This window comes from Melozone crissalis, unplaced genomic scaffold (assembly GCF_028551555.1).
Source record: "Melozone crissalis strain CALT ecotype California unplaced genomic scaffold, PUWL_Pcris_2 ptg000079l_1, whole genome shotgun sequence".
Lineage (NCBI taxonomy): Eukaryota > Metazoa > Chordata > Aves > Passeriformes > Passerellidae > Melozone > Melozone crissalis.
The window spans coordinates 5,060,242-5,074,467 of NW_026535856.1; the positions used below are offsets into that span (position 1 = coordinate 5,060,242).

General features: G+C 57.2%; 1 gene segment (V, D, J or C); it reads left to right on the forward strand.

Annotated features, from left to right (window-relative positions):
- Positions 1-222: 222 nt before the first annotated feature.
- Positions 223-588, forward strand: LOC128946315 (immunoglobulin heavy variable 3-48-like; the record flags this gene model as incomplete). The annotated part of the segment is given in 1 exon segment: positions 223-588. A coding segment is annotated over 1 exon segment (366 nt), but the record flags the coding sequence as incomplete, so codon positions are not given.
- Positions 589-14,226: the final 13,638 nt, after the last annotated feature.

The following is a 14,226-nucleotide window of genomic DNA, read 5'->3' on the forward strand; positions in this document are numbered from 1 at the left end:
CCCTGCGGGACATCGGGCAGATGATGGAAACGACAAATCTGATTGGTCCAGAACGAGAAAAGGGGCATGGCTTGCAGAAAAAAGGGGCAGGACCCACGTAAGACGGCAGCCAGGATGAGGATGTGGTGGCAGAGGTGTCAAAATTTGGGGCCAAGAGTCAGGATTTGGGTCAAGGGTTGAGCTTTGGCCTCATCCCCATCTCACCTTTGTCCCGCAGGGCTCCGGGCGGCCGTGACCCTGCTGGAGTGCGGGGGGGACCTCCAGCCCCCCGGGGGGTCCCTGCGCGTCCTCTGCCGAGGGTCCGGGTTCAGTTTTGGCAGTTTTGACATGGAATGGATCGGCCAGAGACCCGGGCAGGGGCTGGAATTCTTTGCCTACTTCAGCAACACTGGTGGTTACACCTACTACGCGCCATCGGTCAAGGGCCGGTTCAGGATCTCCAGGGACAATGGGCAGAGCTCGGTGACGCTGACCATGAACAACCTCAAGGACGAGGATTCCGCCGTTTATTTCTGTGCCAAATCTGCTTATGCTGGTGCAGCTGCTGCTTATATTGACCATGCCGGTTTTGGCATCACCCCTGTCTGAGCGTTTTGGCATCATCCCTGTCTAAGGGGACATGGGGAACAGAAACCTGATTGGTCAAGAGGGCCCACGTTGGCATGGCACACTTGAAAAAGTGGTGGGACGCCTGTGAGAGGAGGATGATGAACTCCAAGGGTCCCAGTTTGGGGCCAAGAGTCAGGATTTAGGTCAAGAGTTGAGCTTTGGCCACATCCCCATCTCCCCTTTGTCCCGCAGGGCTCCAGGCAGCCGTGACCCTGCCGGAGTGCGGGGGGCACCTCCAGCCCCCCAGGGGGTCCCTGTGCCTCCTCTGCCGAGGGTCCGGGTTCGATTTGGGACAAACCAGTTTTATTTGGGTTCGCGAGGGGCCTGGGCAGGTGCTGGAAGGGGTTGTGCGGATTGACTACGATGGAGACACCTACTACGGGGATACAGTCAAGGGCTGGGTCGCGATCTCCAGGTACAATGGGCAGAGCTTGGTGACGCTGACCATGAACAACCTCAAGGACAAGGATTCTGGATGCTATTTCTGTGGCAAAGCTCCAGAAGGAAAATATGCTCTAGGTGCTGTTGATGGTTTTGACCCCATCCCCATGGCTGTGTCCCCACCTGTACCAGTTCCCCAGACCCTTCTCGCAAACTCTGCCCCTGATGCCATTTCTGACCCCATCTCCCAACCCTGTCCTGACTCTACCCCAAATTCTCCACTCTTGGCCACACACTTGACTGAAATCTTAACCCATGACCAGAAGTATCCACTTTCAGAATCAAGTTTTGGGGCACAAAGAGGAGATTTGGGGTCAGGAGTTGTGGTTTTGGGTCAGTGGGTGAGAACTGGGGCCGAGGCAGAGCAAGGTTGGGATCAATGGTCAAGGGATGGGTGTGGGCTGGGGGTTTGGGGAAAGGGTCTGGGGAACGGGGACAGGGGGGGACACAGGGATGGGAACAGCACGAGCACCCTCAATATAATCAGCAGGAGCAGCACCACCACCACCAGGAGCTTTGGCACAGACATAGGTGGCGGAATCGTCGTCCTTGAGGTTGTTCATGGTCAGTGTCACCGAGCTCTGCCCGTTTTCCCTGGAGATCGTGACCCGGCCCTTGACCGATGGTGTAACCTCCACTGTCACTGATCCTTGCGATGTACTTCAGCCCCTGTCCAGGCCCCTGTCGATACCAGCCCATCCCAAAACTGCCGAAACTTAACCCAGACCCTCGGCAGAGGAGGCGCAGGGACACCCCGGGGGGCTGGAGGTCCCCCCCGCACTCCAGCAGGGTCACAGCTTCCCAGAGCCCATCTCCAAAACCTCACCAATTTCACTTATAACTCCCCTGGTTCGGTCCCAAATCTCCACCCGAGGCTTTGGGTATCCTGAAGTTCCTCAAAATCTGGAATGAAACTCAATATTGTCATTAATTAATTGGACACCTTCTCCTCAGGGTTCCACATTGATTTCAAAAGTAATACCACGTTAACAACGCCCAAACCCCCCCGGGACCCCTACCCCGGCACATCCCGGCCTTGGCTTTGAGCTCCCCCTGGCTCCAGGTCCTGCTGCTCCTGCTGGCTCTCCCAGGTGGGCTCCGCCCTTTTTTACACAAGCCACACCCCTTTCCCCCTTCTGGGCCAATCATAATTCTCATTTTTAATCATCTCCCCTTTGTCCCGCAGGGCTTCAGGCGGCCGTGACCCTGCTGGAGTGCGGGGGGCACCTCCAGCCCACCGGGGGATCCCTGCGCCTCCTCTGCTGAGGGTCCGGGTTCAGTTTCAGGACTTTTGAAATGGATTGGGTTCGTCAGAGACCCGGGCAGGGGCTGCAATGGGTCACGGGGATAAGGTACGATGGTGGCAGCACCTGGTACGCGGATTCTGTCAAGGGCCGGTTCACGATCTCCAGGGACAACGGGCAGAGCTCGGTGACGCTGACCATGAACAACCTCAAGGACGAGGATTCCGGATCCTATTTCTGTGCCAATGTGCTTTTACATCTGATGCTGGTTGGGGTGCTGCTGCTTTTGTTAATCATTTTCTTCCTGTCCCCGTGCCCCAGACCCTTCCCTCCAACCCCTGACCTCACTCCTGAGCCTTAGTCCCAACCTTGCCCTGCTCTAGCCCCAAATCTCAGCTCTTGGCCCCAAATCAGGACCGGTTTCACCCTGAGCTCAGCCTCGTCCCTTCAATCCCAACCATTGCCCCCAGACTTGTCCAGTTTTACCCCAAATCTCCCCTGCGGGCACCAAGTCACAGCCACCGACCGAAATCTGGCCCATTAGCCTCACATAAGGAATTTCAGGCAAAAATTTGAATTTTTGACTCCTGACCTTAACTTTGGCCCCAAATTTTGAAAAACTGAATGCAATTTGAGAAACGAGGGCACTGAGTGTGGCCCAGAGGGGACATTTGGGGCAGAGCCGGAGCAGGGCTTGGACAGAGGGTGAGGAATGGGGTCAGGGGTTGGGGTTTGGGGGAAGGGTCTGGGGAATGGGGCACGACCATGGGGGAGGAGCCAATAGCATACGCAGTATTAGCACCAGCATCAGCACCAGCACCCTTGGCACAGAAATAGGATCCGAAATCCTTGTCCTTGAGGTTGTTCATGGTCAGCGTCACGGAGCTCTGCCTGTTGGCCGTGGGGATCGTGAACGGGCCCTTGACGGACGGCACGAAGGTGGTGCTGGAACCACTGCTGTAGATGCCTGGGAGCCATTCCAGCCCCTGCCCGGGTCTCTGGAGGATGCAGAGCATGTCAGAGCTGCCGAAACTGAACCCGGACCCTCGGCAGAGGAGGTGCAGGGAGCCCCCGGGGGGCTGGAGGTGCCCCCCGCACTTCAGCAGGGTCACGGCCACCCGGAGCCCTGCAGGACAAAGGGGAGATGGGGAGGAGGAGCTGGATTGGCTGTGGACCCAACGTGGGCACGGCCATGCCAGAAGAAGGATGTGGGATCCACCTGGGAGGATTGGTAGGTGCTGCAGGAGGAGGATGGTGAGGTCCAAGGGTCCCAATTTGTGGCCAGAATCAGGATCTGCATGGAAGAATCAATATTTGGGTAGCTTTTTATCCCCATCCCCATCTCCCCTTTGTCCCGCAGGGCTCCGGGCAGCCGTGACCCTGCTGGAGTGCGGGGGGGACCTCCAGCCCCCCGGGGAATCCCTGCGCCTCCTCTGCCGAGGGTCCGGGTTCGATTTTGGGAAATTCGGGCTCGGCTGGGTTCGCCAGAGACCCGGGCAGGGGCTGGAGTGGGTCACAGCGATAGACAGTGATGGATACAACTGGTACCCACCCGCGTTCAATGACCGTATCACGATCTCCAGGGACAACGGGCAGAGCTTAGTGAGGCTGACCATGAACAACCTCAAGGACGAGGATTCCGGATCCTATTTCTGTGCGAAATGTGCTTATGGTGGGTGGATTGATGGTCCTGCTGCTGTTGAAACTTTACATGGCATTGCCTGCCCCCCTTCCCCCCTGTCCCCATTCCCCAGAGCCTTCCCCCAAACCCCAACCCCTGACCCCATTCCTGACCTGTCACAGAGATTTTTTCATAAAATCCTTTCTTTTAGGATTTGTCCTTTCTGGGATGCCGGGGCCCCAGAAGAAAAATGTAAACAATAATTATCTGCTGGTGTGGAATGTAATAGAAGCATCTGTGATTGGTCCTCCGTGAGTGTTTCGATTTGCTGACCACTCACGGGAGAGTTTGTCCTTTCTTTCTGCTGGACACAGAACTTTGTTATTTTCTTCTTTCCTATGCTATTCTTAGCTTAGCAGCTTCTGCAACTTCGCTCTTTATTCCTTTTAGTATAGTTATAATGTATTATATATCATATATCAATAAATCCAGCCATCCGATCATGAACCAAGATTCTCGTCCACTTCTCTCACCCTGAAGACCTTCATCAGGTCGCTGTAATAGCTGACCGTGAACAACCTCAAGGACGACAATTCCAGATTCTATTTCTGTGCCAAATGAGTTACTAGTAGTTGTGGTGGTGGTGTTGCTGCCTTTAGTGACAATCCTGGCAGTGGTCCCAACCCCCATGGTGGTCACCAAATGTCTGCAATCCCCACAGATCCTTCCCCAAATCACAGATCTTCTCCTCAAATCTTCACCATTTTTCCCCAAACTCTGCACCAGCTGCACCAACTGTCGACTTTCCCCCAGTTTTGGGCATTTCAGCCAAATCTCCCCCATCTCCCTGGCTGAGCTGGCACGGGCAGAAATGGGAACTCTTGAAGAGCAAGGCCTGAATTGGAGGCCAGGGGTGAAGGTTCGGGGCCAATGGTTGTGTTTTGGGGCAGGAGCAGGGGAGGGTTTGGGGTCTGTGGTGTTATTGGGGCAAATGGGGACAAAGGGTCAAGGGCCGGGTCAATGGGTGAGGTTTGGTATGAAAATCACAGCTCTGGGGTTTCAATGGTGGGAGTCAGAAGAAAGGAAGGAGCTTCACACCATCAGGGACACCGTAACCATTAGCAGCAGCACCATAACCATCAGCAGCCCTGGCACAGAAATAGGATCCGGAATCCTCGTCCTTGAGGTTGTTCATGGTCAGAGTCACCGAGCTCTGCCCATTTTCCCTGGAGATCGTGACCCGGCCCTGCACCGACGGCGCGGAGTCCGTGCTGCCACCACTGCTGCTGAACCCCGCAATATATTCCCGCCCCTGCCCTGGTCTCTGGCGGACCCAGTGCATCCCAACACTGCCAAAACTGAACCCAGACCCTCGGCAGAGGAGGCGCAGGGACCCCCCGGGGGGCTGGAGGTCCCCCCCACACTCCAGAAGGGTCACGGCCGCCCAGAGCCCTGTGGGACAAAGGGGAGAAGTGTGGAGAGCTTTGTGGACAGCTGGTTGGCTGTTAAGGTCACGTCGACATAATGCCGCTGGTTAAGCTTGAAGGGGACAAGTACAGGAGCCAGCAGCCAATGTCCAATGACAGGCAAGGACATTGTGCCCTTGGTGCCACAGCAGGATAGGGGAGAGCATCTTTGGAAGGAATACGAAGAGAAGTTTCAATAAAATATCCACAAGAATGCAGAAGGAGGCGCAGTTGGTTGATGAGTAACCGACCAATGGTGAGCTTGCCTTTGCAATATGCATGAGACTCATTAACACTGATATAAAGATGCGTGTCTACCAATAAAGATTTGAGACTTGCTGATCACTCATATCGCGTGCCGCATTTCTCCCTCCCATCCAGACAGAGATGGGGATGGCCAAAGCTCAACCCTTGGCCCCAAAGTCCCAGCTATTGGCCCCAGGCTGTAATAATTTTTTCTTCTCCTCCTGCTCCTGGTCACCCTCCCAGGTGGGTCTCATCCCTTTTTCCAGCTGGCCGCACCCACTGCAGGCCTACAACCAATCAGGTTTCTCATCCCCATCTCCCCTTTGTCCCGCAGGGCTCCGGGTGGCTGTGACCCTGCTGGAGTGTGGGGGGGACCTCCAGCCCCCCGGGGGGTCACTGCGCCTCCTCTGCCGAGGGTCCGGGTTAAATTTCGGGAGATTCTCCATGTTCTGGGTGCGCCAGAGACCCGGGAAGAGGCTGGAATTCGTGGCAGGGATCAAGGACAATGGTGGCAGCATTGCCTATGCACCATCGTTCAAGGGCCGGTTCAGGATCTCCAGGGACAACGGGCAGATCTCGGTGACGCTGACCATGAACAACCTCAAGGACGAGGATTCTGGATCCTATTTCTGTGCCAAATGCGTTGATGGTGGTTGTGCCTATAGTGATGGTACTGTTGGTGTGGCATTTATTGCTGGTTCTGGTCTTGGTCCAAAATCCCTCCACTTTGTTCCCAAATATCCCATATTCCTCTGATCTCTCCACCAAATCTCAGCCCTTTTCATCAAATCTCGGCCATTTTACGCCAAACTCTGCCCCTGCTGCCCCAACCCCCGAATTTCTCCCAGTTTTTCCCCATTCCACCCAAATCTCCCCCAGCTCCCAAGACCTGGTTGGAGCAGGCCTGAACTGGACCCCAGGGGTGAAGGTTTGGGGCCAATGGTTGAGTATTGGGGCAGGAGCAGGGCAGGGTTTGGGGTCAGTGCTGACCATTGTGGCAAATGGAGACAAAGGGTCAAGGGCTGGGTAAATGGGTGAGGTTTGGGACGAAAAGCAGAACTCTGGGGACTCAATGATGGGAGTGGGATGAAAGGCAAGAACTTGAGACCATCCTGGGCAGCGTCACTATTAGCAGCAGCACCATAACCATCAGCAGCCCTGGCACAGAAAAAGGATCCGGAGTCGTTGACCTTGAGGTTGTTCATGGTTAACGTCACCGAGCTCTGCCCGTTGTCCTGGTAGATGGTGAACCGGCCCTTGACCGATGGCGCGTTGTAAGTGCCTCCACCAATGTTTATGTACGCCACGAGTTCCAGCCCCTGCCCGTGGCTCTGGCGCACCCAGTTCATGGCAAAATTGCTGAAACTGAACCCGGAACCTCGGCAGAAGAGGTGCAGGGAACCCCCGGGAGGCTGGAGTTCCCCCCCGCACTCCAGCAGGGTCACGGCCGCCCGGAGCCCTGCGGGACAAAGGGGAGATGGGGATGAGGGGATGGATTGGCTGTGCGGTAAAAGTTGGCGCTGCCATTCCAGAAAAAGGGTTTGGGATCCACCCGGAATGACTGGCCGGAGTTGCAGGAGGAAGATGGTGAGGTCCAAGGGTCCCAATTTTTGGGAAACATCAGGATCTGCATGCAAGAATTTGGGTGATGTTTTCCTTCATCCCCATCTCCCCTTTGTCCTGCAGGGCTCTGGGCGGCCATGACCCTGCTGGAGTGCGGAGGGGACCTCCAGCCCCCCGGGGGGTCCCTGCGCCTCCTCTGCCGAGCGTCCGGGTTTGATTTCGGGAGTGTTGACATGTTCTGGATCCGCCAGAGACCCGGGCAGGGGTTGCAATACGTCACAAGGATCTACTACACTGGAGGTTACACCGACTACGCGCCCTCTGTCAAGGTCCGGTTCAGGATCTCCAGGGACAACGGGCAGAGCTCGGTGACGCTGACCATGAACAACCTCAAGGACAAGGATTCCGCCACCTATTTCTGTGCCAAATGTTACAGTAGTAGTTGTCGTGGTGGTGGTGCTGCTTATGGTATTGATGGCGGCTGTGGTCCCGAGTCCTTTCTTCTGTGTTCCCAGATATCACAGAATTCTCTGACCCTTCCCCCTGGTTCCTGCCCTTTTTATCAAATCTTCACCATTTCCTCCAAACTCCTCCCCTGTTGCCGCAATTTTTGGTTTCCCCCCAATTTTCCCCATTCCTCCCCAGTCTGGCCCTTCCCCTCCGCCCCAGTGTGGCACAGGGATCGCTCCAGGGCCCTTTGCACACAAAGCTTTTTGTGCAGCCGGCGCTCCGCCGCAGCGCCCCGAGGCTGAGCTGCCCTCTGCCAAACACAGATGTTCACAATGACCAAAACCAGGAATTTTCTGTTTCCTTTCCTGCCCCGGCCGGGCCCCGGCAGCTGCCAGGGAGGAAGTGGGGGGAGGCTGCGGAGCCCTTAAATCGCGGCGTCTGCTCCTCCCTCCCTCCCTCCCTCGCTCCACCTGGGGCTTCACTTCTCCCTCAGCGGCCGCAGTATCTGGGGCTGCTAATTGGGGCTGGGCTGGAATCCTCTCTGGGAGCTCTGGACGTGGTGACGATGCTGGTGGTGGCCCCAAACCCCCATCCCTGGCTCCCCAAATGTCCCAAAATCCCCAAATCCTGCCCCAAATCCCAACCCTTGACCCAATTCTTGACCTTCTCCCCCAGTGTCCAGCACCTTTGCCCCAACTTTTGACTTTCCCGCAGTTTTGCCCATTTCACCCAAATCTCCCCCAGCTCCCCGGGCCCTGATTGGAGGAGGCCTGAACTGGAGGCCAGGGGTGAAGATTTGGGGCCAATGGTTGAGTTCTGGGGCAGGAGCAGGGGAGGGTTTGGGGTCAGTGCTGACCGTTGGTGCAAATGGGGGAGATTTGGAACAAAGGGTCAAAGGCAGAGGTTTGGGGAGGGAGAGTCTGGGCTTGGGGACAGAGCGGGACATGGGGACGGGACTGGATCCACAACTGTCATCTTCACTAAAAGCACCAAGACTGCAACAACCACTATCAGCATGTTTGGCACAGAAATAGGATGCGGAATCCTCGTCCTTGAGGTTGTTCATGGTCAGAGTCACCGAGCTCTGCCCGTTGTCCCTGGAGATCCTGAACCAGCCCTTGAACGATGGCGCGTAGCTGCTGCCACCACTAGGGTTTATGCTGGACATGTATTCCAGTCCCTGCCCGAGTGTCTGGCGCACCCAGTGAATGGTGTAACTCCTGAAACTGAACCCAGACCCTCAGCAGAAGAGGCGCAGGGACCCCCCGGGGGGCTGGAGGTCCCCCCGCACTCCAGCAGGGTCATGGCCGCCCGGAGCCCTGCGGGACAACAGGGAGATGGGGATGGGAAACCTGGTTGGCTGTGGCTCAAGGTTCACATGTTGAGATCCAGACGTGGGTGGGACCCACCTGGGAGGTCCAGCAGGAGAAGAAGGAGGAGGATGATGAACTCCAAGGGTCCCAGTTTGGGGCCAAGAGTCAGGATTTGGCTCAAGGGTTGAGTTTTGGCCTCATCCCCATCTCCCCTCTGTCCCACAGGGCTCCAAGCGGCCATGACCCTGCTGGAGTGCGGGGGGGACCTCCAGCCCCTCGGGGGGTCCCTGCGCCTTCTCTGCCCAGGGTCCTTGTTGAGTTTCCGCAGTTTTGGGATTATCTGGGTCCGCCAGAGACCTGGGCAGTGTTTGGAATGGGTCACGGGCATCTACAGCAATGGTTCCTACATCTACTACGCGCCATCGGTGAAGGGCCGGTTCACGATCTCCAGGGACAATGGGCAGAACTCGGTGACTCTGACCATGAAAAACCTCAAGGACGAGGATTCTGGATCCTATTTCTGTGCCAATGGTGCTTATCGGGGTTGGTTGGATGGTTCTGGTGTTGAACATTTTGACCCCACCCCCATCTCCTCATCCCCCCTGTCCCAGTTGCCCAGACCCTTCCGCCAAACCCCCAGCCCACACCCAGCCCTTGACCATTGATCCCAACCTTGCTCTGCCTCGGCCCCAATTCGCACCTGCTGACCCCAAACCACAACTCCTGACCCCAAATCTCCTCTCTGTGCCCCAAACTTTGCTCTGAAGGTCGGGGTTTGAGGCCCAGGGCCCCAATTTGGGTTGGAATTGGGGATTTGTGTCAGTGGTGGCTGCTCAGGGCCAGCAGCGCAGATTTGGGCAGAGTCGGGCGAGTTCAGCCCAGCGGTCCTGGCAGAGGGTCCGGGGCCAGCCCAGGAGCCAAAATGGCCCTGAGTGGCCCCCGAGCTGAGGTGTGGGGCGCGGAGCTGAGAATGTGGGGCAGGTCCAGGGCAGGGTTGGGGCCCGGGGATCGGAATGGGGTGAGGGGCTGGGGATTGGGCAAAGGGGATTGGGCAGATGGGGAAAAGTGGGGACACAATTGTGCATATGGGGCCAAAACCGTGGGCGTCATTATCACTAGCAGTGCCACCAGCGCCCATGGCACAGAAATAGCATCCGGAACCCTCGTCCTTGAGGTTGTTCATGGTCAGCGTCACTGAGCTCTGCCCATTGTCCCTGGACGCCGTGAAGCGTCCCCTGACTGATGGCGCGTAGAAGGCGCCGCCACCACTCCAAATCCCCACAAGCCCTTCCAGTCCTTGCCCTGGTCTCTGGCGGATGCAGTACATGTCAACATTCCTGAAATCGAACCCGGAACCGCGGCACAGAAACGTCAGGGACCCCCCGGGGGGCTGGAGGTTCCCCCCCGCACTCCAGCAGGGTCACAGCCATCCGGAGCCCTGCGGGACAAAGGGGAGATCATTAAAAATGAGAAATATGATTGCTCCAGAAGGGGAAAGGGGTGTGGCTTTTGGAAAAAGGGATGGGGCCCACCTGGGAGGGGCAGCAGGAGCAGCAGGGCCAGGAGCCGGAGGGAATTCAAGGAATTGGCCGTGTTGTGCTGGGGTGGGGTCCCGGGGGATTTTGGCAGTCATTAATGAGTTTTTAATTGCACCATCAGTGGAGAAGAATCAGGAGGAGGTTTCCAATTACTAACAAGTGGATACGGGAGAATTGCACGATTTGAGGCAACTTATTATACAGGAGATCTCTGGTAGAAATTTGGGAGCAAACCAGGGCAGTTTGGTAATAACTGGGAAGGTTTGGGGATGGGCTCCGGGCGGCCGTGACCCTGCTGGAGTGCGGGGGGTACCTCCAGCCACCCACGGGGTCCATGTGCCTCCTCTGCCGAGGGGCCGGGTTCAGTTTCGGGGCTCACTCCATCACCTGGACCCGCCAGAGGCCCGAGCAGGAGCTGGAATGGCTAGCGCTGATCGACGCTAGCGGTGCCCACGCCTGGTACGCGCCGTTGGTGCAGGGCCGGTTCAGCATCTCCAGGGACAGCGGGCAGAGCTTTGTGACGCTGACCATGGACAACCTCAAGGACGAGGATTCTGGATTTTATTTCTGTGCCAGGGGTGCTGATGACGACGCCGATGATATTGATGCCTGTGGGATTGGCACCACCACCATGGCTGTGTCCTCAAATGTCCTCATTCCCCAGACCCTCCCCTCATTCCCAGCCCTGGTCCCCGCACTCGGTGACTGAATTCGTGTCCACAGCCCTGGGCCCAGTGCTGACCTTTGGGGCAGAGTTTGGGGGAAGATCAACGGCCAGGGGTTGAGGTTTGGGGTTCGAAGAGGGGAAAGGGAAATGGAGAAATGGTCACGGGCGGGGTCAGGGGCTGGGAGCTGGGGAAGGGTCTGTGGAACAGGGACAGGTGGGGATGCAGTGACGGGGATGGGGTCAATACAGCAGGCATCATTATCAGCAGCATAACCAGCAAAACCCTTGGCACAGAAATAGGATCTGGAATCCTCGTCCTTGAAGTTGTTCATGGTCAGTGTCACCGAGCTCTGCCCATTGTCCTGGGAGATCATGAACCAGCCCTTGACCGATGGCGCGTAGGCAGTGCTGGAACCACTGCTGTAGATGCCTGCGACGTATTCCAGCTCCTGCCCGGGTCTCTGGCGGATCCAGAGCATGTCAGAGCTGCCAAAGCTGAACCCGGACCCTCGGCAGAGGAGGCGCAGGGACCCCCTGGGGGGCTGGAGGTGCCCCCCTGCACTCCAGCAGGTTCACGGCCACCTGGAGCCCTGCGGGACAAATGGGAGATGGGGATGGGGCCAAAGCTCAACCCTACACCCAAATCCTGACTCTTGGCCCAAAACTGGGACCCTTGGAGTTCATCATCCTCCTCTAAGGTGGGTCCCACCACTTTTTGAAGCATGCCAGGCCAACTAGGGCTCTCTTCACCAATCAGGTTTCTCATCCCCATCTCCCCTTTGTCCCGCAGGGCTCCGGGCGGCCGTGACCCTGCTGGAGTGTGGGAGGGACCTCCAGTCCCCCGGGGGGTCCCTGCGCCTCCTCTGCCGAGGGTCTGAGTTCAATTTTGGGGGTTTTGAAATTGAATGGGCTTGACAGTGTCCCGGGCAGGGGCTGGAGTGGGTCGTGGGGGTCAGGTACGATGGTGCTGACACCTACTACGTGCCCTCAGTCAAGGGCTGGTTCACTATCTCCAGGGACAATGGGCAGAGCTCGGTGGCGCTGACCATGAACAACCTCAAGGACGAGGATTCCGCCACCTATTTCTGTGCCAAACGTGCTTATGGTGATAATTAGGCTTATGCTGAAACTTATAATTTTGTCCCAGTCTCCGTGCCCTTGCTCCCCTCCTGTCCCCATTCCCCAGGCCCTTCCCACAAACCCCAAGCCCTGACCCCGTTCCTGCCCCTTTGTCCCAACCCTGATAAGACCCAGATATCTGATTTGGGCTGATCCCCGTGCCATGCTGGCCGATCTGGATAACTCTGGGCGACAGAGTTCCCGAACAGCCAATCAGCTCAGAGATGCCACCATCTCAGCAAGCTCAGTGACTTCAGCTCTTTAGTGATTCTCAGCTCTCAGGATTACAGCTCTTTTATTGATTATCAGCTCTCTCAGGATTCCAGCTCTTTTATTGATTATCAGCTCTCAGGATTTCAGCTCGTTAGGGATTCTCAGCTCTCAGGATCTCAGCTCTTTGCTCACTCTCTGGGGCACCTTTGGCTGGGTCAGAAACAGACGGACAGAGAGGACAAGGAGAGGTCCTGGCGGCTCCACAGCCATGGTTCATTGAGGGATCTGTGAGGGGTTCCAGCGACAGCTCTTCTCCTGTCAGATGGGCTAAACCAGCCCCTTTTATAGGGTAGAGGGGGATCCAAACCTGTCCAACAGTGAGGGTCAGGGAGAAGACACAAATGGGGTTACAGAGAGAAGATGTGGGGCAGTGGGCAAAAGACAGGAGATTATTTTGCTGTTCCGTCATGACTGACCAGTTCCTGCTGTTACGTCTCAATCCTCCCTGGAGCTCGCGCAATCTCTGTGGATTCTGCTAAAGGACATGGGGTCAACACGATAGGCAACAGTCTCACAGCCACTACCATCATCAACAGATTTGGCACACAAATCACATCCGGAATCCTCGTCCCTGAGGTTGTTCATGGTCAGCGTCACTGAGTTCTGCCCGTTGTCCCTGGAGATCGTGACCCGGCCCTTGACAGCCGACGTGTAGGCGGTGGTGCCACCACTGGTGATCCCCGCCAGCCACTCCAGCCCATGCCGGGGTCTCTGGCGGATCCAGTACATGGTGGAACTGCCAAAACTCAACCCGGACCCTCGGCAGAGGAGGCGCAGGGACCCCCCGGGGGTGTGGAGTTTCCCCCCGCACTCCAGCAGGGTCAGGGCCGCGCCCCCATCCCCAAACCTTCAGTGGTTTTGCCACCAATTCCCTTTGTTTGTCCCCAGACATCCAACAGAGGTATCCTGAATGGTAAAGTGCCTTCACCCCTGCAATTAGCCCCAATCCATCCATTAATTATTCTGACAGCTCTTCTGACTTTTGCATCTACTCAGCCCCATCTCCCCTTTGTCCCGCAGGGCTCCGGGCGGCCGTGACCCTGCTGGAGTGCGGGGGGGGACCTCCAGCCCCCCGGGGGCTCCCTGCCCCTCCTCTGCCAAGGGTCCGGGTTCAGTTTCGGGGCTCACTCCATCACCTGGACCCGCCAGAGGCCCGGGCAGGAGCTGGAATTGCTGGCGCTGATCGACGCTAGCGGTGCCCACGCCTGGTACAAGACGTCGGTGCAGGGACGGTTCAGGATCTCCAGGAACAACGGGCAGAGCTCGGTGACGCTGACCTTGAACAACCTCAAGGACGAGGATTCCGAATCCTATTTCTGTGCCAGGGGTGCTGATGATGACGCCGATGATATTGAGGCCTGTGGGATTGGCACCACCACCATGGCTGTGTCCGCAAATGTCACCATTCCCCAGACCCTCCCCCAGATCCCAGCCCTCGTCTCCGCTCTAGGGGACTGAATTTGTGTCCCCAGCCCCGGGCCCAGCGCTGAACTTTGCGGCAGAGTTTGGGGGAAGATCAATGGCCAAGGGTTGGGGTTTTGGGTACGGAGAGGGGAAAGGAAAAGGCAGAAATGGTCACGGGCGGGGTCCGGGGCTGGGAGCTAGGGAAGAGTCTGACGAACGGGGAAAAGTTGGGGTGCTGTGTTTGGTGTGGGGCAATCACTGGGAAGGTCCCC